The sequence below is a fragment of the Arachis hypogaea genome, chromosome 16 (assembly GCF_003086295.3).
Source record: "Arachis hypogaea cultivar Tifrunner chromosome 16, arahy.Tifrunner.gnm2.J5K5, whole genome shotgun sequence".
NCBI lineage: Eukaryota > Viridiplantae > Streptophyta > Magnoliopsida > Fabales > Fabaceae > Arachis > Arachis hypogaea.
Genome location: NC_092051.1, coordinates 136,491,774 through 136,518,914, shown reverse-complemented (window position 1 = coordinate 136,518,914; position 27,141 = coordinate 136,491,774). Strand labels below are relative to the sequence as shown.

The 27,141-nt window shown below is 33.6% G+C and overlaps 2 protein-coding genes across 2 annotated transcripts; both read right to left on the bottom strand.

The window, feature by feature from the left end:
* Window positions 1–6,798: 6,798 nt before the first annotated feature.
* LOC140179863 (uncharacterized) lies at window positions 6,799–7,768 on the bottom strand. Its single transcript, XM_072219609.1, has 2 exons — window positions 7,693–7,768; window positions 6,799–7,581 (listed from the first exon to the last, which is right to left on the bottom strand). The coding sequence occupies exons 1-2, from the start codon at window positions 7,748–7,750 to the stop codon at window positions 7,124–7,126; spliced, it is 516 nt and encodes a 171-aa protein (XP_072075710.1). The 5' UTR covers window positions 7,751–7,768; the 3' UTR covers window positions 6,799–7,123.
* A 13,107-nt stretch (window positions 7,769–20,875) lies between these two features.
* On the bottom strand, window positions 20,876–21,720 carry LOC140180268 (protein MAIN-LIKE 1-like). The gene is made up of 3 exons (XM_072220724.1): window positions 21,640–21,720; window positions 20,979–21,518; window positions 20,876–20,932 (listed from the first exon to the last, which is right to left on the bottom strand). Exons 1-3 carry the CDS (start codon window positions 21,718–21,720, stop codon window positions 20,876–20,878), a joined length of 678 nt encoding a protein of 225 aa, XP_072076825.1.
* Window positions 21,721–27,141: the final 5,421 nt, after the last annotated feature.

The following is a 27,141-nucleotide window of genomic DNA, read 5'->3' as shown; positions in this document are numbered from 1 at the left end:
GCAAGTGAATGTGCAAGTATCATAAAAAAAAAATTAGCATTGATTTAAATAATGTTACCCAATCAGAATAAAACAAGTCATAAACACAAAGATAATACCAGAAAAGATGTAACAGTTGAATAAGAACATTTGAACACCAATGGTAAAATAATAAATTTAGAAAAAATAAAAATATGCAATGAATGAAAGTATGCAAATAAATTAAATAAAATAAAAGATAAGAAGAATGAGAAGGAAAAGAAATAAAGTAAGAAAGAAGAAAGAAAGAAGAAACGATAGAAGAAATTAGGATTAGAGAAGAAAAGATAAGAAAATTGGCACTAATCTGGATAGGTTGTGTGACGCTGGCGACGCGGTCGCGTGGGTGACGCGGTCGCATGGTGCGCAATAAGGTTAGGCGACGCGGACGCGTGGGGCACGCGATCGCGTGATTTGATTTGTGCTAGTGGCGCGAGTGCAGCCTCGCGGTCGCACAACTCTCTGTTCGAAACTTGGTATTGCCAAAATTCAGGGTGACGCGGTCGCGTGGTCGACGCGATCGCGTGAGTGGCCATCATGGGGATATGATGCGGACGCGTGGGGCACGCGTTCGCGTGGGGCACGCGTTCGCGTGGGAGGGCTTGGGCTTCCAGCACGAGTCCAGCCCGACTCCAGCTCAACTTACTGACATATACCCTTGCTTACGTCGATTTACATGGCACGCGGCCGCGTGGGTGACGCGGTCGCGTGGGAGGTCAAAGTTCCCACATGACGCGGTCGCGTGGGGTCAAATTATGCTAAAGGCGCACCTCCAGCCACGCTTTCGCGTGACTCTCTGTTCAATTCTTTTCTCCCCAACGCACTAGTGACGCGGACGCGTCAGCGACGCTGCCGCGTCGCGTGCGTATTTTTTTTTTTAATCTGAAAAAAATGCAGAATGCAGTGTTAATATGAATGTGATGCAAAAACTCTAGGTTCAATATAATGAAATAAAATAAAACTCGAAAACAAATAAAACTAAAAAAATGAAAAAGGAACGATCATACCATGGTGGGTTGTCTCCCACCTAGCACTTTTAGTTAAAGTTCTTAAGTTGGACATTTGGTGAGCTCCCTGTTATGGTGGCTTGTGTTTGTACTGATCCAAGAATCCCCACCAATGTTTGTACTTCCAATAACCTCCGGGGTCCCAAACTAAGCATGTAAAGCCCTTAAGAAGCTTCAAACAGATTCTTAGGCTCCCGGGGTAACAAGTGTCAGAGCAGATTCCAGGATTCCAAATCTTGCTTTTACACCCATCTTTGTCGGGATCTGTATTTTTCCAACTGGGTGATAAGTAATCTGAATTCTCACTGCAGCTATCAAACAGCTTCCTAGACCCATTCAGTTGAGCTTTACACCAACCTTTGCGTTTAAACTTAAAGCTTCCAACCATGATGAACCTTGCAGGACAATTCTTACCACTGGCCATCTTCCTCTTACTCTTAATGTTACAAAGAGCTCTAAGTTGACCATCCGTCTCCAGTAGCCCATATTCAAGTGGAATTAGAAAGCTAAGGGATATGAATTTTACCCACTTGAATGTTGTGAAGGATGATGGCAACTTAGGGGGAGGTATTTTTAATGAAATTGCAAGCTCCACTCCCTTGTGCTCTTCTCTGATAATTACCACCTCTTTGCAAGCTTCTTCAATTTCAACCTCTTCCTCTTGGTAGCTTTCTTCCAATTCAATCTTCCCTTCATTGCTTTCCAAGGGCATGGGAGGTTGTGCTTCTTCTTCTTGAATCTCCATCTCTTGATCAACCTCTTCCAAATCTTTAACTGTGATATGCCTTGGAGGTTGTACACCCTCCTTAGCATCAATTTCAAATGTCTTGGAAGGGGGTTCTATGACTGGACTTTCCCATGGAGGTTCTGCATCTCCTAAGTCTTCAACCAATTCTTCTTCTTTGATAATTACAGCTTCCTCCATTTGTTCCAGTACAAAGTCATGTTCCGTACTGTCCACCGGAGTTTCTAATGTCTCCTTCATGCTACGTTCGTCATTAGATTGTCCACATGAAGTCATGGGGGTTCCTTGAGTGTCCGAACGTCGGGAAGCTAATTGATTTATCGCTTGCTCCAATTGACAAATGGTTGCCTGAAATCAATCCACTGTTTCCTTGAAACGATCCTTTGTCTCTTAATGCACTCAGTTTTCATAAATAGGATCATAGTGCTCTTGGATTGATGGATATAGAGATGGTAAATATTGAAGTGGTGGTTCTTGTGAGTAATTGGGTTGGAATTGGGGTGGTTCTATATATGGTTCATATGGCTCATAAGGTGGTTGATATGGTGGTTGAGGGTTAGGGTCATATGGAGGTGAATGGCGGAAAAGGGCTTGTGAGTTTGGTGGTCTAAAGTCATGTTGAGGAGAGGGTTCATAGGCGTATGGTGGTGGTTGTTGATAATCAAAAGAGCGCTCACCATAGCCATTGCCTTGATATGCATCACAGAATGGTTGTTGACAGTCCATTGGAGGTGGTTGTTGCCATGAGGGTTGATCAAATCCTTGTGGCTTCTCCCATCTTTGATTGTTCCAACCTTGATGCCTGTTCTCATTGTAATTTCTTCTTCCTGCAACATAATTGTAACCAGACTCATAGCGATGGGGGTGAGAACTCATGATAGTAAATAAAAATTAAAAACAAAAATAAAAAAAAATTTAAATTAAAAGGTTATTTAAATTTTGAATTTGAAAATTAAATTTTGAAAATTTGATTTTTGAATTTTAAATTTTTTGAAATTTGAAAATTGAAAATTTTTAAATTTGAATTTTGAAATTTGATTTTTGAAATAAGATAAGATAAAATAAAAATTTTAAAATAAAAACCAATAACCTCTTAACTTAAGAAAAAGCAAAAATAAAATATTTACAATAACCAATAATAAGGCACACGTTTGCAATTCCCCGGCAACGGCGCCATTTTGACGTTAGGATTTTTGCCAGTAAAGAATTTCATAAAAACAGTCACGTTGTAGATATAGTCTCTAAACCAACAAAAATCTCTTCATACAAACGTTTTGGTTGTCACAAGTAACAAACCCCTTTGAAATTGATAACCGAGTATTCAAACCTCGGGTCGTCTTCTCAAGGAATTGCAGGGAAGTATGTTCTTATTATTGGTTATGAAGATTGTAAATTGGGGGTTTTGGAAGTAAGGTGGGAATATGTTATATGACAAGTAAAATAAAATAATAATAATAAAATCTCTTGGCAAGGTATAAGAAATTGGAAGTCCAGACTTAGTTATCCTTATCAATAATAATGAAAGTTAAATCTTAATTCTACTTAGTTGACCTTTACTAAAGCAAAGGAAAGTCAAGGGACAAATTGGTTTGATCTTCGAATCCTATTTATTTCCTAAGTAAAGATTGGGATTATTGAAGTTCAACTCAATTGGCAAGATAACAATTATCAATTATACTGTTGAATTGGATAACTCCTGAGTTACTGATTTCTTAACCAAAACCAAAAGGGGAAAAGTAAATCTACTGGAATAAAAATGCCTTCAGATGGGAAGCAATAATCATGTAAATAAAAGAAAGCAATATTAAACTGAAATACCTCAAATTGCATTAACAAAAGAACTTAAATCTGACATAGACATTCATAAATTAAATTGGAAAAATAAATAAAAGAACATTGAACCTGGATTGAGAGTCACTCCTAAAACTAAGAGAAATCCTAAATCCTAATCCTAAGAGAGAGGAGAGAACCTCTCTCTCTAAAAACTACATCTAGTCCTAAAATTATGAATTGTGAAAGCTTCTCTATGAATGGATGTAATCCCCCACTTTATAGCCTCTAATCTGTGTTTTCTGGGCCGCGAGCTGGGTCGAAAACAGCCCGGAAATCGCTGGAGAAGAATTCAAACACGCTGATTTCCGTCACTGCGACGCGGCCGCATGGAGCACGCAGTCGCGTCGCCTAGCGTCAGAGCAACTATGGCATATTATATATCAAATCGAAGCCCCGGACGTTTGCTTTCCAACGCAACTAGAACCGCGTCGTTTGGACCTCTTTAGCTAAAGTTATAGCCGTTTGAGTGCGAAGAGGTCAGACTGGACAGCTTAGCAATTTCTCCAACTTCTTGTATTCCTTCCACTTTTGCATGCTTCCTTTCCATCCTCTGAGCCATTCCTGCCCTATAATCTCTGAAAGCACTTAACACACATATCAAGGCATCTAATAGTAATAAGAGATGATTAATAATAAGCAATTATAATATCAAAGAAACATGTTTTCAATTAAGGCACATAATTGGGAAGGCAAATGTAAAACCATGCAAATAGTATGAATAAGTGGGTAAAGAGTAGATAAAAACCACTCAATTGAGCACAAGATAAACTATAAAATAGTGGTTTATCAGTTGCCCCTTTTTTCTTAAAATGAACTACGTTAAATGTTTAACCTTTGGCGTGTCGTCAACATATTTCATGTATTTGTGACGAATAAAGGCCAAAGTTTCCTTGCAATAAGTGGAAGGATTCAAAGCTATTTGCTACATCAATAGAATAAGGATTATGCCTGACCTTATGTCACATGTACGCTAAGGAAGTGTTTATCATTTAATGGGTTCCAACAGACACTTACATCAAACGTGGTCGGAAGCCACCATACGGAGTCATGACGCTCGTCATTAAGTATGGTTGCTACGAGGTTTATAACCTAAGCGTGTATTAAAAAAAATGACTGAAGTCGAATACCAATTGCTGGTCAAAATAACACTTATGAAGCCTTTAAAAAACCGATGAATGCTCATTACAAATAGCATGTTATAAGTCACCACTTACATCGTCCACAACTTCCTGACGGGGACGCAACGACCAGAATGCATGTCTAGCTCCGTGGCAGTGTTCCCCAGAATACAATATCTCGCTGAAGAAAAAATTGAAAACAATGTTAGGAGCATCTCCACAATCGTGAAATGATGCACACGGCTAGAAACATGCGTGTGCACCATGTTTTACGACTTAATGTTGAGGATGTACCCCTGTTCTAGGTCTCTGGCGAAAATGTAGGCTGCCACGGCTAGTTCCGTTGCGATAAATTTTATCCCCTTCGGTGGTCTGAAATCTACATCCAAGAACTATTGACATAGCAAACTACAGTGTAAGACATCAAGTATCGCCAACTATACAGAAAATCGAAAGCATATACAAATACCTTAGGCATATCTTCCGATGATAACAACCCATCCTTCTTAATCTCAAACAGCAACGGTGTAACATCCCCCAGATTCTCCCCTAGCACTTCTCTCCCATGCTCGTCGTCGCTGCTGTCAAAGTCTAGCTTTCTCTGCATAGCAAAGTAGAAAACCTCATTTCATTCCCAAGTGAAACGGAGGATTGCACAATATGGATAAATACATGAAGGAGAAAATACCTTCAGTGGATGATCTGAGTCAGTGACCCGTCTCGACCCCAACTTGTAGTCATACCTTTGTTTGCAATGACAGCCTCTTTCTTTCCAGGCCAGTCTGCCTTGCACGGTTCAATCCCAGCTTGAGGATACTGCTTCCTGCGCCGGTCCGCATATTCTTCCCATAAAATCTCTAGTATCTTTCCGTGGCTCGTGATGCAGTCGGAGAGCGTTTTCAATGTACGGGCCTGGGAAGCTTGCAATGCTTGTGTGGTGCTAACATTTTCCATGAGATGCTGTTCAAAAACACCACCATACCAGTCAGTATGGTATGAAACAGAAAACAACATAACACAATCTTACCGTGGCCAAAATGGATAAGTACAACTGACCCGGCGAAATTTATTGAAAACAAAAACCAACGGAGTCTTCTGTCATCAGTTTTGGAATGTCACTGAAACAAACATATCTTAGATTTTAGCCCGACAATGAACCAACGATGCAAGGGGGTGTTGAGGAAAAAAAGTTTCCATACCCTATACCGTCGGCGCAAGAGTCTGCTGCAGTGGGGTGATTTGCATCCTCCTTCTTCTCTGATTCCCTTAAACCTTCCATTATGTTGACTTGCACTACCAGAGTTATCTTTTGTCACAAACTGAAGGTAGTTTATACATGCAAGGACGAGGTTTGATAGAATACTTAACCCAAGTCGCGTACAAATAGTCGGGCTGGTCTCAGTTGGAAGGCCCAAATAAAGAATTGGCCCATTCACCCGTCCACACCATGTTTTACGAAGCCTTATTTTAATAGAGTACAAAAGGTTCGAAGCACAAATTTGGCTGAATGCTTTTGCCTGGGAGATTAATACCACTCCCAACGCATTATCACTCGCTAAACCCAATGACCCGTAACTTGCCTTGCAGGTGCCGCTCATGCTTGACGGGGTAAGCATACTTGAGATGACAATTACAACGTGACTATAACAATCTCAATCACATTTTCTTCTAATTTACAGAACAATTGATGCCCCACCCCTCAGTATGAATTTTTTTGTTATTACGAAATCATGATACGTTTTTCCTTTTAATTTTGTGAATATTACCCCAATTTGTTTTAACATGAGCATTTAGTAATTTACCCTAAACCATATGATAGTTGTATATAATTTACTTTAGGCATAATAAATTGTTTTGGATTTTTAACCTTTATCTATGCTTAATCATATCTTAAGTATACCAATATTCGTTTCTATACATGGTTTATGTACATATAGTGTAAGAATAAAATATTTTGGAGTCATGAATATTCAATATAGACATGCTTAGTCATAGTAGAGTCTATACTAAAATTTAGGACTAAACCTCCCTTATAGAGCGTTAACATATTCATCCTACAGAAACCGAAAGAATAAAATATATAATGTAAAATGGCATACCACATGCACAACTAATCGAAATTAAGTACACTTGTGGGATTAACTGACGTCATCGTTCGTTCTTGTTAAAGCATAAAAACTTAATTATCATAAATAACACAGAGAAGCCCATGCACTAACTATACTAATGTACCACGAAGCCAACTTTCACGAACCCAAACAAACTTGTTAATACTACATAAAACACATTTTCATGCGCTCCCACACTAAAAATACCTTCCACGCAAAGATGATACCACTACAGATTCAACATGTAACTTGCTTATGAAGACCCAAACCCCTATAATAAGAAATCACTAACCACTAGCCGTCGAAAATTTCTTGAAACCTTGAGAGTTGGCTTACCAGTTCCGCATTCTCCTCCTCCAACACACGAACACGCTCCCTCAAGCCAACTACCGTCTCAGCCCTAGAAGATTCATGCGGATCTTGCATGCAGACCATGACTCTATAGTTGTAATCATGTATCTTATACCCAGTTGCGCCTAACACCGGTTCCAACATCAGGAACGCCACTTCTTGCCTGTCACTTCTCTCATCTGCATATGCAGGACCATACACCACAAGGTCTAACCCTCTTCCATTTTCTGGGAGCACTACCGTATAGCGGAACATTAATCCCCCACCCTTGGAATCGGGTGGTTGTGGGACATATATAGGACTACCGATATGTAAAAGCGCGCAAATCCTTAGCAGCATCAGTTCCATATCCTCCACGTGGATGAACGTACTACCATTCGTCCCCATGTTGGATTGGCCACCTACATCCAAAATAATGGAGATAAATACCTACCAAATAAAAAGCGCGGAAAAAATGGACTTAATCCATGAAAAGTTATGAAAACCAAAACTGCCACATCAGTCGCCCGCACCATCGAACTTCTCAGTTGATGCAATGGTAACCCCACGAAGCAAACGGGTCAAATCCATGTCATACACAGTCCGTGTTTTTCCATGCGATGGAAGGTCGTCATGAAGCATGATTCCCCCGCCCGTAGCCAAGATTGTGCCTCCTCGAACACCCGGAAGCCCTTGTACTCGTTGTTTCTAAAACCAACCACTTGTTGCTCACACTCCTTCCAAGTGGTGTATATCCCGGGGGATTTGCCCTTCCTCACGGCGTAATAAGGGTATCGTCCACTCTGCATTCCCTAACTACCACTTTAGAAAAAATTTACAACGTTTAGATGGTGGTGGGAGATTTGTGCGATTCTGAAAACAACGACCCTCCTCGATATATAGTCCAACCCCCTCACATGAACCCACTTCCCTCCCATAGTCACGTTGTCTTTTACTGGTCTCGTCTTAACTACAACAATTCTCCGTCAAAAATGTTGCATGCATTTATTTATTTCTTTATCCAAAAAAGCCTAAACAAGTAAGCATACTGACAAAATTCCTATAATTAAAACCCTAAACCCCTACTATGCCAACGCATTTCTGTAATATATTAACTGGCAGGGGATCGGATATACCAAAGATCACTTAATATTATCTACGAAAAATAAAATTATTTAACTATGATAGAAAGGCCTCTAATTTCGTTACTTACATTAAAAGTGATGTTTAGCGAAATATATTCTTTAATTATACTAGAAAGTGTGTTTCGTCAAAAATATTGGGCAAAAAAATTTTGATATGGAAGCAAAATAAGTGATATACTTTAACATGATAATTTTTGGTGTTTTTTAAAATTGTGGGAGTACACAAATCGGATCCTCCGATTTGTGTTGAAAAAGTTGAAAAAAATTCAGAGTACACAAATCGGAGGGTCCGATTTGTGTTAAAAAATTGAAAAAACTCAGAGTACACAACTCGGACCATGCGAGTTCTTTGGTCATGAAATTTTGCTTCACAAATCGCATGGTCCGATTTGCAGCTGTTGGAATTTGAAATCTGAAACATGAAATTCGGACCCTCCGTTTTGTTTGTTCTGGGTAATTTTTTTTTTACATTCTGATGGACACAACTCGCAGGGTCCGAGTTCTGCTTCCTCTGATCCCACAACGAGGTGAAGCACCCCTCCTTCCCATACGCGAGTTCAACACTTCCTCTGATTCCATATTCAAATTAAAAACTCAAAATATTCTTTACGGGATTTACCAATTCGTATAGAGCATATTTAATAATTCTTAACTTATTAATCGGACCCACAGTAATTATTAATCTCATTGTGTAATTAAAATTATTTTTAAAAGGATATTACATTCTTTTCGTTTTTTCAAAACGAATACCTGAAAACTACGACGCCATGCCCTACAAAACACCATTCAAAATTAAAGTTCTTCAACCCATTATTATTACTACCACGTGATATTACCTTAACATCAACTGAGATTTTCTCAGCCAGAGATAATATCAGCTACTATCACCTACTATATCTCTTTGTATAGTCACATCAATCGTGGAAGGCTACACTGATGGATGACAGATTCTCATTGATATACTCTTCATCTCATTGGATAAATTATTTGCTCAATGAAACAACATCAACAAATTGAACCTAGTCACATAATTTAGTTAGGGTAACCAAACTAGGATTTGAATTCTTTTTTGAAATTGTTTACTATATATATAAATGACCATAACTAAAATATCTTCGTAGGCATGGTAAAAAATAACACAGTTTCATAAGCTACGAACCTTTGGAATATATATAAATTTAACATATACTAATTAAATGAAATATTGTTGAATACAAGTATTTTTCCTAAACTCGGTAAATGGGACAGGCCTTGCAATGTCTCGGTAATAGCATCAACAAAAAACAAGTATTTTATTTATTTATTTTAATAGTAAAAAAAATTATATTATGCGATTTTTATAATTCAATACACTCATGTAGTCAATGTTTAAAGTCAAAGTTTGTGTTTTTGTGCTTCACAAGATAAATAAATTATAATATCCTAAGAACAAAGATAAAAAAAGGGCAAGAAAATGTTGACAATTTTTGTTAAAATTGATTTTGATAAAATAAATATTATTTGGATAATATTAATTAAAATTACTTATAGATAACTAATTAATTAATTATTAAAAAAATATAATATTAAATTATAATATTAATTTTTTACATATAGTTTAATTTTTTTAGTATTTTGTTATAGTATTTTATTTTAGTATATTATAATTTTCTACTATTATAATAAAAATTAATATTTATTTATGAACTTAAAAATAACATATAAAAATTGATAATTTTTTAAGTATACCTTGTAGTAAAAATTAATATTTATTTACTAACTTAAAAATAATATATATTAACATATTTTGGTACTCCTTTTATGTATTCTTAATATTGTTACTTTTACTATTCTTTTTAAGTATTCTTAATAATTTTATGTTTATTATTAGTTTAGGTTCTAAATTTTTACTAGTTATATTATTATTATTATTATTATTATTATTATTATTATTATTATTATTATTATTATTATTATTATTTATAATCAATATTTTATTTAATTTGGCAATTCTAATAAGAACAATAATATATATATTAAAAAATTAGAATAGCAAATAGTGCACAAAAATTATAATAATTATTTTAATACTTTCAGTATTATTTATTCAAAGAAAGTTATGGAAAAAATCTATAATGACTAGCAACAAACCTAAGGCAGAAGTTATAATTGCTTGCTTCGAGTGATCGGACTTTCGGGATGCAATATTCCTTCCGAATTCATAAAAAAAAATTGCCAACTATATCAAAGAACAACGTTTAAAGCACTTAAACACACTTTTATCCTCTTCAACATGTTTCACAAACACACCCTATATCGATCATTATATTTAATCTTAGTTTATTTTATATAACTATAAAAATGAATTGATAAATTAGTTTCTCAACTTTTATCTTAATTAATTCTTTAACCGCATGTGTTTTCGTAAAACATTATGTTACTCTTAACATTATTAACATGAAAAAGACGTCATTACACACTTAAAAGTAGTGTAGAGATCTAATCAAGATAAAAAAAAAATTACAACGAACTAATTGAAAATTTGGAGATTCAGTAAAGATATTAAACTTAAACATTTTTTTAACAAAATCAAAATATGTAGAATTAATTTACCGAAATTATTAAATATTATTTAAATTATAATTTATTTATCATCATTATTGGTAAATTAACAGCTACTATACCCGCTATTAATTTTTATTATTATTATTATTTTTATTACTATTATTATTCAGTAATTAAAATAGAAGATAAAGAATTATATAGTCAAGGATGTGTGAGGATTATAGCATGAATTATTGTGATACAAAAACAAACAAATAGGTAAGTTACAATCTTATAACAACAACCAACTGAAACATAATAAGTTTGGATATTTAGAATTTGTGCAAATTCAGTCTATCCTATTGTTAAATAAGTTTCATCATCCGCTATTCACGCAACACGGCAAGATATAGAATTACTACACCGAGAAACTAAACTGGCCCTTATACCCCCAATGGCATTACATTAATGCAAAAGAAAGTTGCTAATTTCTGAAAAAAATTACAATGTCTTATAAAATTATTTTAATAACGAAAAACTTAAGATAAGAAAATTTAAAGATATTACCAATCATTGAAATTTCATATCCGAGTTTGACACGAATTTAGAAAAACAGAACTTAAATTGAGGGACTTCAATCTCATTATATAATCCACTTCGAATATCTCCGAGTAGACGTAGAAACCATGGAGGGGATGGAACTTGAACTTGGCCAACAAAGCTCCGTGGATACAAATCCTCAATTAAAAATCTAGAACCTCCCAACGAAACTAATTTTACCCACATTTCATTTGGTTGGTCACGATATGTGAGTAGATCCAACCATCATTCGGTAAAATAGAGTTTGCTGTCTCTTTTTTGGATGCTTACATCGTTAGAACCCAAGTCAGTGAACCCTCCTCGATGAGATATTTTATAGATGTGATGCATTATAAACGATGCGGCAAGAGACAATCGTAATGGAACATTAGACGAAAAGAATAAGTTAGAGTAAAAACAATCATTAAATAATACATTAAATATTGATTTTATATAATTATAATAAATATATTTTCTAAAATTAAAATAAATATGCATTAGCTATTAAATACTAATTATAAAATTATAATATAATTAAAATAAACATATTTTTTAAAAATAAATTTATTTACAGAAATATAAATTGGCTATTAATAACTGGTGCCATTGTCATATATTTATCATATCATATTATTATTATTATTATTATTAAAAGTATTTTCGATTCATAATTGATAATTAGTTAAATAATGTATTAAACATTGATTTTATATAACTATGATAAAGATATTTTCTTAAATTAGTATAATTATGTATTACTACTAAAATGTTAATTATAAGCTCATTGTAACAAAGATATTTTTATAAAATAAATTTAAAGGAGAAGATAGTATATTCAATTTGGCGAAAAAATAGATTCATTAGAAATTGACAACTCACTTCCATTAACTGGAGAGAAAATTCAGTTTCAATATATTAAAGTAGAATCTTTTCATGCTTCTCACAAAATTATTTTCCAAATTATTCGCATAAATACTCTTGACCAATATTTCAAAACAAATCTATAATTTATCACTTAATAATGAATTATCTAGCTTCTTTATCTGTACTGCATAACATATTTCTCTAAAATATCCTCTTAATACTAATTATTAATTTCAATTTATTGATAATTACATTACAAACACTTATTTTCTTTCAATTTCTCTAACAGTAATAATTTTAAGTATAAACAATATTTATGCAAATGTTTCTATTCTTTTTTTTTTTTTTTTTTGGACAAGGTATCTCATGCTAGTTCATTTTTTATCTCATTCCAAATTCTTTTTTGGCCTTATGTGACCATCATTCCCCAGTCATCACAATTTACAACAAAAAAAAACTATTTCAATGTTAGCTACTTTAAATCAACTACAAAAGCCCTCTTTGTATTTGGGCTATATAAAACGAAAATACCTCATCCAAAAATTGTATTATTAAATAGCCCCACGTCCACAATCATAAACCCAAAAAGCCCAATCATGAATCTAGGTAATAATTAATATGATTACTTTTTAATTATCAGATAAACACCAACTTTAATCTAGCCAAACTGATTGCAAAAACACAAACTTTGTCTCTTGTAAGCACAAACCCCAATGCAAGTGTGGGTTCCTTTTGCTCGACATCTTCTGTCCCTAGTCTTACGTGCACAATCTTCTATTTGACAAGTGGACTTCTATACATGTAAAATATTCTGTCAATCTACACACTAGCAAAAGCCCTCTAATAAAATCTCTCAACAAATTATTCCTTGATTTTTAGAATATTATATCAATTAATTTTTGATAAAATAAAATAATCAATTAGTCTTTAGATTTTTTAAAAAATAGACAAATTAATCCCTAATTTTCATAAAACTTAATATGATTGGTGAGATTAAATTGTCTAAGGTTTTAAAGTTAGAAATTAATTTATCTAATATTCTAAAGAATAAAAAATCAGTAATTTACCCTTTTATTGGGGGGGGGGGGGTGTGTGTGTTTTTTTTCCTGAATAATTACTCCATTGACAATAATATATATATATATATATATATATATATATATATATATATATATATAAAATATTTGACAATAAAAATATTTAAAAAAATAAATTAAGTAATAAAAATTTACGAATTTTAAGAAACATGACTCTAAATAACACTTTGAAGTTATTACACTTTTAGAATCAAGAAAGAGCTATACAATTGTTTATTTACATTTGTGATATATTAAAAAAAAAAAAAACCAATGCTCTTTAAAAAGAGTACTTGATTACAATTAAAAATCTATGAACTAATATTATTTATCTCTCGAATTTGTACAGAATAATTTTTTAAATATGTAAAAATCAATAGAATTCCTTATGATGATTCTTATTGATTGTGTTATATGGTTCAATTGTCTCAATTATAACTTATAAGCTTCTCAAATCTTATATTGTTTGCAAAATTATATTATTATTATTATTATTATTATTATTATTATTATTATTATTATTATTATTATTATTATTATTATTATTATTATTATGGGTTATATTATATGATAATATATTTTAGTATTTGATTACCAAAACAAATCTAAATTCTAATCCAATTAGAGCGTGGAATCTAGATTAATAAACAACAAATATTATTTATAAACTAAAATTAGTTATTATATATTTATATATATTATTTAATTTATTTTTAATATATATTATATTAATAACTAATTTTAAAGGATGATTTTAATATACATTTAATATGCTTGTTTATAATTATAAAAACTATAGTGCTTTATCTTTTTTTAGCTTTCATTTGTTGTTTTTTTTTTTCTTTCTTTCTTCGGCACATAAACTCATTGTTATTAGGTGGATTTTTTAGTGTCTACAATTTTTTTTTTAATTTATCTAAAAATAGAGATAGAATAAAGTGAAATTTATCTCTTAAATTTTGAGTTTTATGAATAAATGTTAGGCATTATTATTATAATTAAATGCATGTTTCAAGATATCTTCCTTTTTTATTTTTCTTATGCTAATTATATTCTCTATTTCGTTTATTATTTTTTCTATAGAAATTTAATTTTCAATGATTTTATAAGCAACACTTCATGTATTTAATTTGACAAAAACACTATATGTTTATTGTCAAGTTGACATAAAATTAGAGTTCTTTAAGTTAAAACACTTATTTAATGCTAATTGAATGTGCAAAAGTATTAGAGTCTTAATGATAGTTAAATACTAATCAAATTAACCTATAGATAACATAAAAATGATCCCAAATTTGAAAGATTTTTTTTTATTCAAATATTAATGTTGTTGTTGTTATTGTTATTGTTGTTGTTAAAAGATTAAGTTACAATAGAAGATGTTGTTATTATTTTTAACGACCCAATACGGATTGATGACCAAATTTTTAATTCAATCAACTAAGTCAAACTGAATTTACCAATTTAACTAACAAAATCAAACTGGATCTAATAATTATGCTAAAAATAACTTTTACTAATTTTTTTTTACCTAAGAACTTAATTTCATTAAACAAAAAAATGAGGGTCAATCTTGGTTTTTTGAAAATGTAATTTTTTTTTGCTTTTTGATAAACAGAAAAAAATTATTGCACATTAAGGGGTAAGCTTTAACTTATATTGTTTAAGATTTAAGAGTATAAGATTTGGGTTTAAGTTTAGGGTTATAATTATTATTATTTTTGTGGAGGTTGGTAGTTATATAGCTCGTTTGTCGATAAGTTTCTGCAAGCTTTTCATCGAGATGAATTATACGTCGGTAATAAAAGAATAAGGGAGTGGATATCTGTAAAAAGCACTCCGATGTTCAAGTCAATAAGTGAATAATAGGCTTTCCAATAAAAATAAATTTTTAAAAATATTTTTGTATTTTGCGAATATATCCGATCTGACCCAATCCGCAAATGTACGGATCAGATCGAATCCAAACTTAAAAAATGCGGATATTGGATCCGATGATTTTAGTGTAGATCGGATCGAAATTTTGGCTATATCCGATCTTATCCAATCTGCGTTCATCCCGTTGAATTTTCGAGTAATTTTACCATTAATAGAAAGTAATAACGCATTTGAGCATTGTGATATCTGCTTTAATGATCATTATTGATAACCAATTTATAACATTTTTGGCCGAATTATAACGATTTATAACGATCATATCAATTATAATTTTATAAAGTTTACGTTTTAAAGTGTTAGATTTAGAGTTTATGATGTTTTATTATTTATTTATTTATTTGTTTTTTTTTTTTTTGTGTTTACTTTTAACAACAAGTTAAATTTACATAGCACTACACTATTTTTTTTAAAGTGTATTAACATTTGTCTGTACTGATATACTAATATTTGATGCATTGACTCTAAATTTATTTTATTTATATTGGATATAATAATATACACAAAAAATAAGATACTAAATTAGTGTGTTTATGAATTAAGAAATAATTAAATATTATGTTTGATTAAAAAAAATAATTTATTGCGGATAGAGTTAGATAGAGAACTTTAAGATATAAGTACGATTAGAATTCAAAGATTCTTAACTCGCAAATCTAATAGAATTGAATTTTAAAAATAATTTAAACACGTGGATAGAATTAGGATAGAATCTAAATTCTACTCTATTATTATCCAATACATTGCTAATCGAAAAGTCATTATTTAAGGTTTAATTTAGAATTGTAATTATTGCTAGTTATTTTTAGGAATTTATGGTACTATTAACTAATTATGTAGATATTTATTTATGAAAATCTATTTTATTATATAAAAATTGAATTTCTACACTTAATGATGGAGTTGTCATGGCATGCTTCTGAGAATATTTTTTGATTTATTTCTTTTAATTCTGTAAAGCAAATCAATTATAACTAATTAATAATATCAATTAATTAATTTGATTAGACATTCAAATCTTACAATTAATTATATTAATTAATTAATTTAGTTAATTATATTAATTATTTGATTTGATTTGATTAGAATAAATATCAAATTATTTTAGTAAATAATAAATATGATAACGAAATACATAAATTAATTTAATTAGTTTATTTTTTTCAATGTCATCTATTTATACGAAATCATAATGTGTTTTTTACTCATTCTTTTTCTTTTCTCTCGTTCTTTCTCTCTCTTATGTTTAAGGGTTTTGAATTTATTTAATTTTTACTTCTTTTAATTGTTCTCTTTATTTTATTTTTAATTTTTTTATTTTATTTTTACTCCTCATATATAAATTAATTATAATTCATCACATGCATGTTCTTTTTGAATTTAAGTGACTTTTTTAGGTTAAATTTTACCATTTATGCTCTATATTGTTTAGTGTGTTTGTTTTTAATTTTTTAGTTATCTGTAAATATATTTATAAAAATATAATTTTATTTTGTCCAGTATTTACTACCGCATTTAGTAGATAAATAATAAAATTTTTATTTATTGTTATATTGATTGAGTTTGAAGATTTTATTTCTACTTTTATACATTTGTTTATATTGTATGATTTGTATTTATGTTAGTGACATCACGACAGTTCATACATTTTAATATTCGTGTAAGAAAATATTTTGAATTTTTTTCACTAACTAGAATTAATTTTAAAATAAAAAATTATTTTGTACATTATGTTATTAAATAGTGTAGTTATTCATTTTTTTAATGGCAATTATTATCAAATAAAATGATATAAAAATAGAGAAAAAATATATTCCAATCTAAGAATAATAATTTATTTTTCAATAGAATAAATTATATATTGAATAACAAAAGTTATTATAGTTTCTTTTTACACAAATTAATATACTCAACTACGGTGTTTTGGTAATATTGCCAAAAAATATTAATCAATCTAATAGCTTTTGTAATGACATAAGTTTATAAGTTTAGAAGCTTGAAAATCATGTAATAAAAGATAAAATTTTAACCGATAATAACGTTGATTATATTGTTTGACTTCCTGAATAAATATGATACCAATAAATAAAACTGTCACAGTTAAATTTTAACAAAGGCAAATCTTCATAAGTATTGCTATCATCAATTAGAATTGTTCTACTTTCAAGACAAATACTATTTTCTTTCACTATATTTTCCAACTCAGCAGGTCAAGAACTAATCATCCACGGATTGAAACTCCATTTATTAAGGGTCTGCCGCTAGCTAGGAGCGGAAACAGGCCAGGCCTGTCATGTAGTTGATTGGCCTGAGCCTGGTCTGCAGCCTGCTATAGGCTTTTTTCAAAGTACTAAGTCTGGCCTGGCCTGAAGCCTGTTAAAAGGCCTGCTAATTTTTTTTTTTACAAAAATAAAAATATTATTTAAAAAAAATATTTTTTAATAAATATATTTATATATAAAATGTCATATTTAATATTTATAAGAATTTTTAAATTTTAAAGTATTTAAAATATATAAAATTATTTATAATTAAATATAGTAAATTTAAAATATCTCATTATTTTATTAATAATAAAAAAATTATTTATATATATAATTATATATTAAAAGGCCCAAACAGGCTTGACAGGCCATGCCAGACTAATTAGTGAGCCTGGGCCTGGCCTATTAACATAATAAGGCTTTTATAACAGCCTGAGCCTGTGCCTATTTTATAACAGGCCAGGACAGGCCAGGCCAAACACAGGCCAGGCTTACAGGCCCCTGGCAGGCCGCCTGGCATTTTTCCACCCCTACCGCTAGCCAATGAGTTGTTACATACACAAGGCGGGATTCGAAACTCTAATACTTAATTAGGTAGATGAGTGAGATGATCACTCAATCAATCCAAATCAGTTAAAACAAATACTAATTATTTTTAATATTAAAAATAATTAAACTTTGATTTTAATTATAATTTTGTAAAATATTTATAATAATACTTATTATATATATTTTTTATTTAATCTCTTTTAATAAAAAAATTATATATTTTTATTAATTATCTCGTACAATGTACGGGAATATACACTAGTGTATTTAAAAAAACGTAATCTTTGTTAAAAATATTTTTTTTTGATAAACCTCCATTAGAAATTTATATTACTATAAAATTGTTATTAGGCAAAAAAAAAAATCTTAAACAAAACTCTTAAAACTCTCGAATAAAAAATAAATAAGATTATTAAATTTTTATATATGATCACTCAACTCAAATGTACTTTTAGCCGAGCCCGCCTTTCTACAGCCATGGTCACAAGCTGATTGCTACAAGAGAGAAAATAAAAACACGTGTCTATCGATAAACATTTCAGAGAGAATCTCTGTACCTTACATCTTTACCGTAGTGTGACCCATTTATGCTACTTGATACTTATATCTATTACTTATGGATGCAACTATGCAAGAATGCAGATGAGCTTAGCTATTATTTTTACCTACAGATTTACTAGAATGGCATTTTACTACTAGTATATATTGCATACGTTGTGTTGCAAACGTGAATGTATAACTTGCGTAAATGATTATATACTTGATGTAATGTCGCCTTGTTCCTTTTATTCTTTGTTTTGCTTTTCAAGATTACGCACTCGTTAGGAAAACGTTTTAAAAAGTTTTTAAATTAACCTAACCTCGCTAAAAAGCTTATATGACTATCAAATCAGCTAAATAGACATATACATTAGGAGTTTAGTTCTTTAAGTCATTTGATATTTGGTTGAGTAGAGACTTAACATCCAATTTTCAAAAAATCTAATTTTAATTAAAGAATAAAATCCCATCCCAATTCCTATTAATTTGTTAAAATGATAACTTGCCTTCTAATAATGTAAATAAACATTGGAAACACTTTCATTCCTGGAATACGCATGTTTTGAAATTTTTTCTTAAATACGCATGCTCATATCAAGACTGTCGGCCACGAAATGGAGATGCCTACCATCTCACAACTGGCGCCCGCGAAATGGAGGGGACAGGTGCAGGGTCCAATTCAACTCTGGCGCACACGAAATGGAGGGATAGCCATTTAGTGGCTGCCATCCACGAAATGGGGAAACCTGGGGCGGCGGTCACGAATTGGATGAAAATCACGTGTACCGCCCACGAATTGAGACCAGAATTTGGCTATATAAAGGCTCGTAGATGACCCGAAAGAAGCCATTATCTTCACTCTCCTCTCACTCTCGAAAGTTGCTCTCAATCTCTTCACCCTCTTTCTTTCTTAAAGAATTTCTGGTGTTAAGATTTGTTTGCTATTTCTATGGCTTCGGAGAACGTTTACGTGATTATATACCCAAACGGTGAAATCTCTCATACAGCAGAAGGTATTACATTCGTTTACGATGATCCACTGTGGATAATGATTCCGCCACAGACATCGTTGCAAGAGTTGAAGAATCTGATTCTGATGCATACCGGAATGGTTGGAAAAAAAGAAATCAGGAAGCTGACTTACAGGATGCCGGTTGTAGTGACCAACTCGTTTTCCTATCAAAAAATGCAAATAAAATCCGATCAGCATGTGTCGATGATGTTTTCTTATCATCGCAGCATAGGAAGCATCTATTCGTTGGAGCTTTGTCTGAATCTTCAAGATATTGGTGGAAGCTCATCCAGTTTGAATAATGTGGAGGGTGTGAGAAATCGTGGGGTGGCTGATTTTGTTCCGACTCGGGATACTAGTAGGGCCCCAAGTCCAAGCTTCAACGCGTTCGTTCCGCGGGAACAGAGTGTAGGTATTCGTGGAGTACGCCCCGCCCCTTCTACACATGTTGGGGTCGATATGGTTCTTGATGCTGCTATTGCAGATACGTCTGACGAGGATGACATTGAAGATTTCAGTGATGGTGAGGCAGAAGCCGTTCTGGAGACGCAGCCTCTGCATGGCGATGCTGTTCCGGCAACACGGGTCGAACCGGAAGGTGGTGGTGTATCCTCATCCACACCAGCACACTACCTGTCCCTAAATCTTGGAGCAATGCATTCCAGTAACGCAAAGGACGGACCGAGCAGCTACCCTTTGTCAGGAGAGATGGAGCTCGAGATTGGGTTGAAATTTCCTAATCGGGAAACAGCGACGCTAGCAGTAAAAAACTACAACATCCGTAGGAGTGCAGAATATAAGGTGGTAGAGTCAGACCAAAGTAGGTATGTATGTCGATGCAAGCAGTTCGGGGATCAATGTCGCTGGATGGTACGGGTTGCGAAGACAAGGTCCTCTAGATTTTGGGAAATCCGAAAGTACGAAGGGTCTCACAGTTGCTTGGCAAGTTCAATGTCTCAAGACCACGCTCAACTGGATAGCAATGTCATCTGTCAGCACATATTCCCCATGGTGCATGCTGATGCGACAATATGTGTAAAGGTATTGCAAGGATCGGTAGAGTCAGCGTACGGTTACAAGGTGTCATACAAGAAGGTTTGGCACGCGAAGCAAAAGGCAATCGCAAGGATCTATGGTGACATTCGGGGCCCAGAACGGTAATCTGTAGTATATCCACAACATGAGCAACGTGTGACACCCGGCCATACCCTCAACACTGTAATCTGTTGCTAGGCACATAGCACGATATAACCAACAGAGGACGGCACTACCCCAACTGTAGGTACCTATGGCATCATACTCAGCCAATAAAGGCAGATATCGAACATGGACTATGTTGTTGGCCTTGTCTGGAAGAAGCACGCCTCCCAACAGGTAAAGTATGTAATATCGTGCATACTGCATGAGGCCATTATCATCTAAGTCAAGCGGCATCTGTTGAAGACGAGTTCTGAGCCACTTCAACTTGATGTTGTACTTCGTTGTCCCTACGTGGCCGGCGGGAACCTCACCTAGAAGTTCATGACACCATTCCCAAATATCTCTTTGGTGAAACTTACTCCATGACCTTAACGTACCGCTAACAGGCTGACCATCAACAGGTAGACCTAACTGCATGGCTACATCTTCCAGGGTTATGGTACACTCACCCCAAGGGAGATGAAAAGTATGAGTCTCTGGTCGCCATCGTTCGACAAAGGCACTAATAAGTGGATTGTCGTACTCGAAGCGCTTGATCAGCGAGGCATGATAAAATCCGGTGCGTCTCAGATAAGGCTCAAGCCTCTCCCGCCTAATTTCCATGGTTGGATCCTCAGCCTCTAACATGAAAACATCAACCAGCGTGCCATGAGGAGTAAGAACACGTGTGGGCTACAACATAAGAAGCCAAGAAAGACAACAGTTACGAATACTATATAAAATTTTTAAATATTGAAGAAATTAGTTATAACAATCCCTAACAACATCAATCCGATTAATGACGTAAACTAACCTTATGGAATAAATGTGCCGCTATGTGAAGTTCGTCCAACCGGTTCAAGTTCTCCTCCACGTTCACCCCTCCCCCACTCATATTTAGTTAATTTTTTTTTAAAACTCACCACCACAAACTCACCCCCTATCAGCTTTCATTTACCACTCTCACAACTTTATTTTTCTACCCCTATTCTAATTTCACCGTGCATGAAGGCTCTCCCCACCCCCCTTTTATAACATTCTTGGCTCCATTTGCAATACACCCCCTGCCACCCAACACGCCAATGCATGTGAGCTTCCTGCTGCTGCCGCTTTGACCACCCAACTCGTGCCCACCAGAAACAAAGATCCCAATTCGTGGTCGCCGCCAACTAAATGGCCCATTTCGTGGCCGGTGAGCTAGAGATGCTCCATTTCGTGTGCGCCGTCCAAAAAGTGCCTCATCTCCTTGGTGGCAGCCACGAATTCGCAGACCCTGCACCTGTCCCCTCCATTTCGCGGGCACCGGTTGTGAGATGGTAGGCATCTCCATTTCGTGGCCGAAGGTCTTGATATGAGCATGCGTATTTAAGAAAAAATTTCAAAGCATGCATATTTCAGGAATTAAAGTGTTTCCAATGTTTATTTATATAAAAAAGCCATAATTTATTATGTCTTTATTATCTTTTAACAGAACAATTTCGCATAATCCATTAGTTATTTATGTGTCAAATAATAATTTAATAGAGACAGATTATCTTCTATTGCCAGCAAAATAAATGTATTTTGAAATAGATAAATTCCTATCTATTTATTTGGCCAAATTATTTGTTTTATGCTTGTGGTCAATTTTGATTAATTTTATTTTTGGTCACATGAGTTTAAATAATTATTGATTACATTTTTCATGTTTTATTCTATTAATTACAAATACATTTTATGTGCATGTGACTTTTGAAAATAAAATTTTAGTGGAGGGTTCTGTTGCGAATAATAATAGTAATGACAATGATGAGGTCCAAAATAAACAAGAGGATAAGCCTAATGAAGTTATTATAGCAGAATAATCCAAGTAACAAAAAGGTGAGGAAACTATCCATATAAATGAAAAATTACGAGAATAAAGTTCTGAAAATCGGATCAGATTGGTCGGTTCGATTGGTTAAGTAAGAATCGATCTTCTGTGTGGTCCGATTGATACCCAAAATTATTTTGCAAAAAATCGGTTAAAAAATTGGTACAATCGATGATTAACCGTTGAACTGAATGAGTCGGCCCGATTTCTTGAAGGTCTGATTTGCTACTTCCTCTTAAAATAATGGCGTTTTAAGGGGAATAAAAGAAAAATTAAAACAACAGCTGCAGAACCCATTTCCCTCCCCCTTCATTCTCTCACAAGTCACAAGTCTCCCCCCAAATTTCAGCGAGAAAAATCCCTATCAGAGCAAATAACCCATTTCTCCTCGCTGTGGAATTTCTATTCGGACACATCATCATTGCTCGCGTCGCCCACCTCACCGTCGCTCGCATCGCTCATCTTGTCGGCTCGCCTCTTTGGTCTTCGGCCTCTGCTCACCTCGTCGTTGCTCACCTCTAGGGTAAGAACTCCTCGGCTGCTCCCTCACCCGCGTCCCTCTTCTTGCTACTGCACGGCTCATCTACTTTGTCTCTGTCATTGGCTTGCTGCCAAAATCGCCTTTCTGCTCGCCTCTCCATTTCTCCGTCGCGAGTGATGAGGAACTGAGAATGGTGATTTGAGAACTCGGAATGGTGATTTGGAATTTGGATTTAATTGATTGTGCCATTGTTATAAGAAACTGAGAATGATGATAACTCCACAATTTTCTCAGTCTCAATAATAATACATTACTTTTTCTGTTCTTGTTTCTAGGGCCTTGCTTATATTGCAAAAAAATATATCATTTATATTGCAGATACTGAAAACCATGCTTTGAGGTATGTGATAGATTCAAAATAGTAATAGTCTGATGGTAATCTTCATGATCTATGTTACAACAATTGTTGGTGTTAAAATGGTGAATTTAGTCATAGAACTATATGTCATATATTAATAATATACACATGGTTTTATTTTCAAAAGATTCCTGAACTTTAGTAACCCCAAAAAAATTACAATTTTGTTGAATGCTTAATTAGAAGTCTTTGTTAAAATTTGTTATGATTTTGCTTTTTTGCATTTTTGTAAAAGTTGGTGTTTTTCATTGTTAATTATTTAATTATTAGAAATTATTGTTAAATTTTTTATTCTAAATTTTTGTTGCTAATGTGATGAATATTGTTGCTGATTACTTAATTATAACTTATAAGTTATTTAAAAATTTTTATTTTGTGAATATTTAAAGATAAAATATGTATAAGTTATATATGAAATTACAAAATTTTGAATTTTATTAGTTGAGAAATAATTGAATTTGAATATTTGAAATTGTATACTGAATTTTTAATAATTTTATTGTATATTTAATTAAATCGGTTAAACCACAGTTCGACTACGGTTGAACTATTGAACCATTGAATCAGTCATTTAACCGGTTTAATGGCCAGTTTGGTTCTTGTAACCTTGAAGAGAAGTAAATAGGAGTGTGTCCTTGGGAATTATAGTGTAAGAAAAGGGGATAGGCATTATGTTGCTATTTGATAGTGTGGACCTCCCTTGAGCTTAGGGTGGTATTGGTATACTGTTTCATTAATTCTTGCTTTATATATCAATTGAGTACTTCATTTGTCAATAGAGTACATTTATATTACTTTGCCATATTGCTACTGTGATTGATGTGAATTGCCATTAATGTTTGTAGTGCCTATTAATTAGTGCTTTCATTGAGAGCAAGCGTTGCCATGGCCGACGGAGGAACTCACCTTATCCAACAAACAGGAGGTAACCACTCTTAGCTGCGGGTGGGTGGAGGCAAATGAGAGGATCACCGATACGAAAATTCAACTCACAAACATGGACTCCTTACTGAGATCTATCAAGAAATTGCTACGTGAAAACTTGAAGCTAAAAATGAAGGTCGCTGATTATGGCTCCACTGGTGATGATGTCGCAGATCACGGTTCCAGTGCGGGATTAGTAAGCATGGGAACTGAGTAGCCATGGCCTCGACTAAGGGTGAAAGTCGCTGATCTTTCCTATTCGACGGTGAAGGAGTGGAAGATTGGGTCTTCCGCGCTTGTCAATACTTGGAAACGTTCGAGATACCCGTAGAACAGAGAATTCGGGTGTTATCATTTTATTTAGTAGGAGCGGCATATGCATGATATCGATGGGGCATTAACAACAATATCATCTACACCTGGGACACATTTCTGGAAGCGCTAGTAGTTAGATTTGGGAAGAATATCTTCTATGACCGTTGCACCACCATTAAAGAATTGAAGCAGAGTGGATCAGAAGAGGAGTACCAAAACCAATTTGAAGAGTTGACCAACAAGGTCAATGGGTTGAACGAAGAGTGGATCATCTCCCTCTTTGTTGTTAGGCTTCAAGACCAGCTCAAATGTGAATTGCTCCTAGCCCAACCCACATCTTATGTCCAGGCTGTTTCCATCGCTAAACTCCATGAGCAGAAGAATGCAACAATGTTGGGCTTATCTTAGAATGGTAGCAATAAGGCCCTGATAAATCCATATTTTATGATTCATCTTGTGCTCAATTAAGTATTTTTATCAATTCTTCACCCATTTATTCATGTAAATTACATGGTTTTACAATTTCTTCCTTATTTTATGATATATGTGAAAACATGTTTCCTATGCTTTAAAAATATTTAATTTAATTATTCTTTATTACCATTCGATGTCATGATTTGTGTGTTAAGTATTTTCAGGCTTCATAGGGCAAGAATGGTTTAAAGGACAGAAAGGAAACCTACAAAAATGGAAGAAAAGCACAAAAATAGAGTTTTGAAGAAAAGGGCAGCGACGCGCACGCGTGGACGACGCGGACGCGTGCCTAGCGCGAAATAGCAGCGACGCGTACGCGTGGACGACGCGGACGCGTGCCTAGAACAGAACATAAATGACGCGAACGCGTGACTGACGCGTATGCGTGACAAAGAAAAATCCAAACCACGCGAACACGTGACCCACGCGCACGCGTGACGGACGCCACGTGCAGAAAATTGCAAAAGTCGCCCCTAGTGATTTCTGGGCCCTTTTTTAGCCCAAATCCAAGCCAGAAACACAGAATATAAGCCAGAGAATGGGAGAATCAAAAAGAGGGAGAGAAACAACTTTCAAATACACAATTTTAGGTTCTTAGATGTAGCTTTTAGAGAGAGAGGCTCTCTCCTCTCTCTTAGGATTTAGGATTTCTATTAGGATTAGGATTTAGGATTTCTATTATGGGCTACTTCTCTTCAATCACAGGTTCAATGTTCCTTTAATTTATTTTCTACTTTTATTTATTCTATTACTTTAATTGTTATTTATCTTTCCAAATTGGCTTATGAACCTTCTCATGTTAGATTTGAATATTCTATTTAATATAATTCGAGGTATTTTAGCTTTATGATTGTTTTATTCTATTTATGATGCTTTCAATTTAATTTAGATTTTTCTCCCTTTGGCTTTGGTTAAGTAATTGGTAACACTTGAGTTGTCAAACTCAGCAGTTGATTGAGATTTGGGAATTGCTGATTAATTTGGATCGCTCTAAAGCTAGTCTTTCCACGGGAGTTGACTAGGACTTGAGGGTCAAATTAATTAGTCCACTTGACTTTTCTTTATTTAGTAAGGGTTAACTAAGTGGGAGCAAAATCCAATTCTCATCACACTTGATAAGGATAACTAGGATAGGATTTTTAGTTCTCATACCTTGCCAAGAGATTCTCTTAATTATTAATTTATTTTTCTTGTCCTTTAAATTACTTATTCCTTATTTCAAAAACTCAAAAATACACTTTTTTCCATAACTAATAATAAATCATACTTCCCTGCAATTCCTTGAGAAGACGACCCGAGGTTTAAATACTTCGGTTATCAAATTTTATTGGGTTTTGTTACTTGTGATAACCAAACTTTTGTACGAAAGGATTCTCTGTTAGTTCAGAAACTATACTTGCAACGCGATTATATTTTTCATAAAATTTCTTTACCGGCAGAAAACCCGTTCATCAAAATGGCGCCGTTGTCGGAAAATTGCAATTGTGTGCCTTATTATTGGTTATTGTAAATATTTTATTTTGCTTGTTTATTTATTTTTATTTTTGTTTTTAATTTTTATTAGCTACTATGAGTTCTCACCCCCGTCGTTTTGAGTTTGGTTCTAATATTGTTGAAAGGAATGGGAGCTATAACAGAAACATGCATCAAGGTCAAAACAATCAAAGATGGAAGGAGCCACGAGGATCTGATCAATCCTTTCAGCAACAACACCTTCCAAGATACCATGGACAACGACCATTCTACAATGCATGCCAAGACAATAGATACGGTGGACCTTATCGTGACAACCAACCCCCACCAGTATGCCATGGTCAAGAGCCATTCCGAGGTGCGTACCAAGATGATAGAT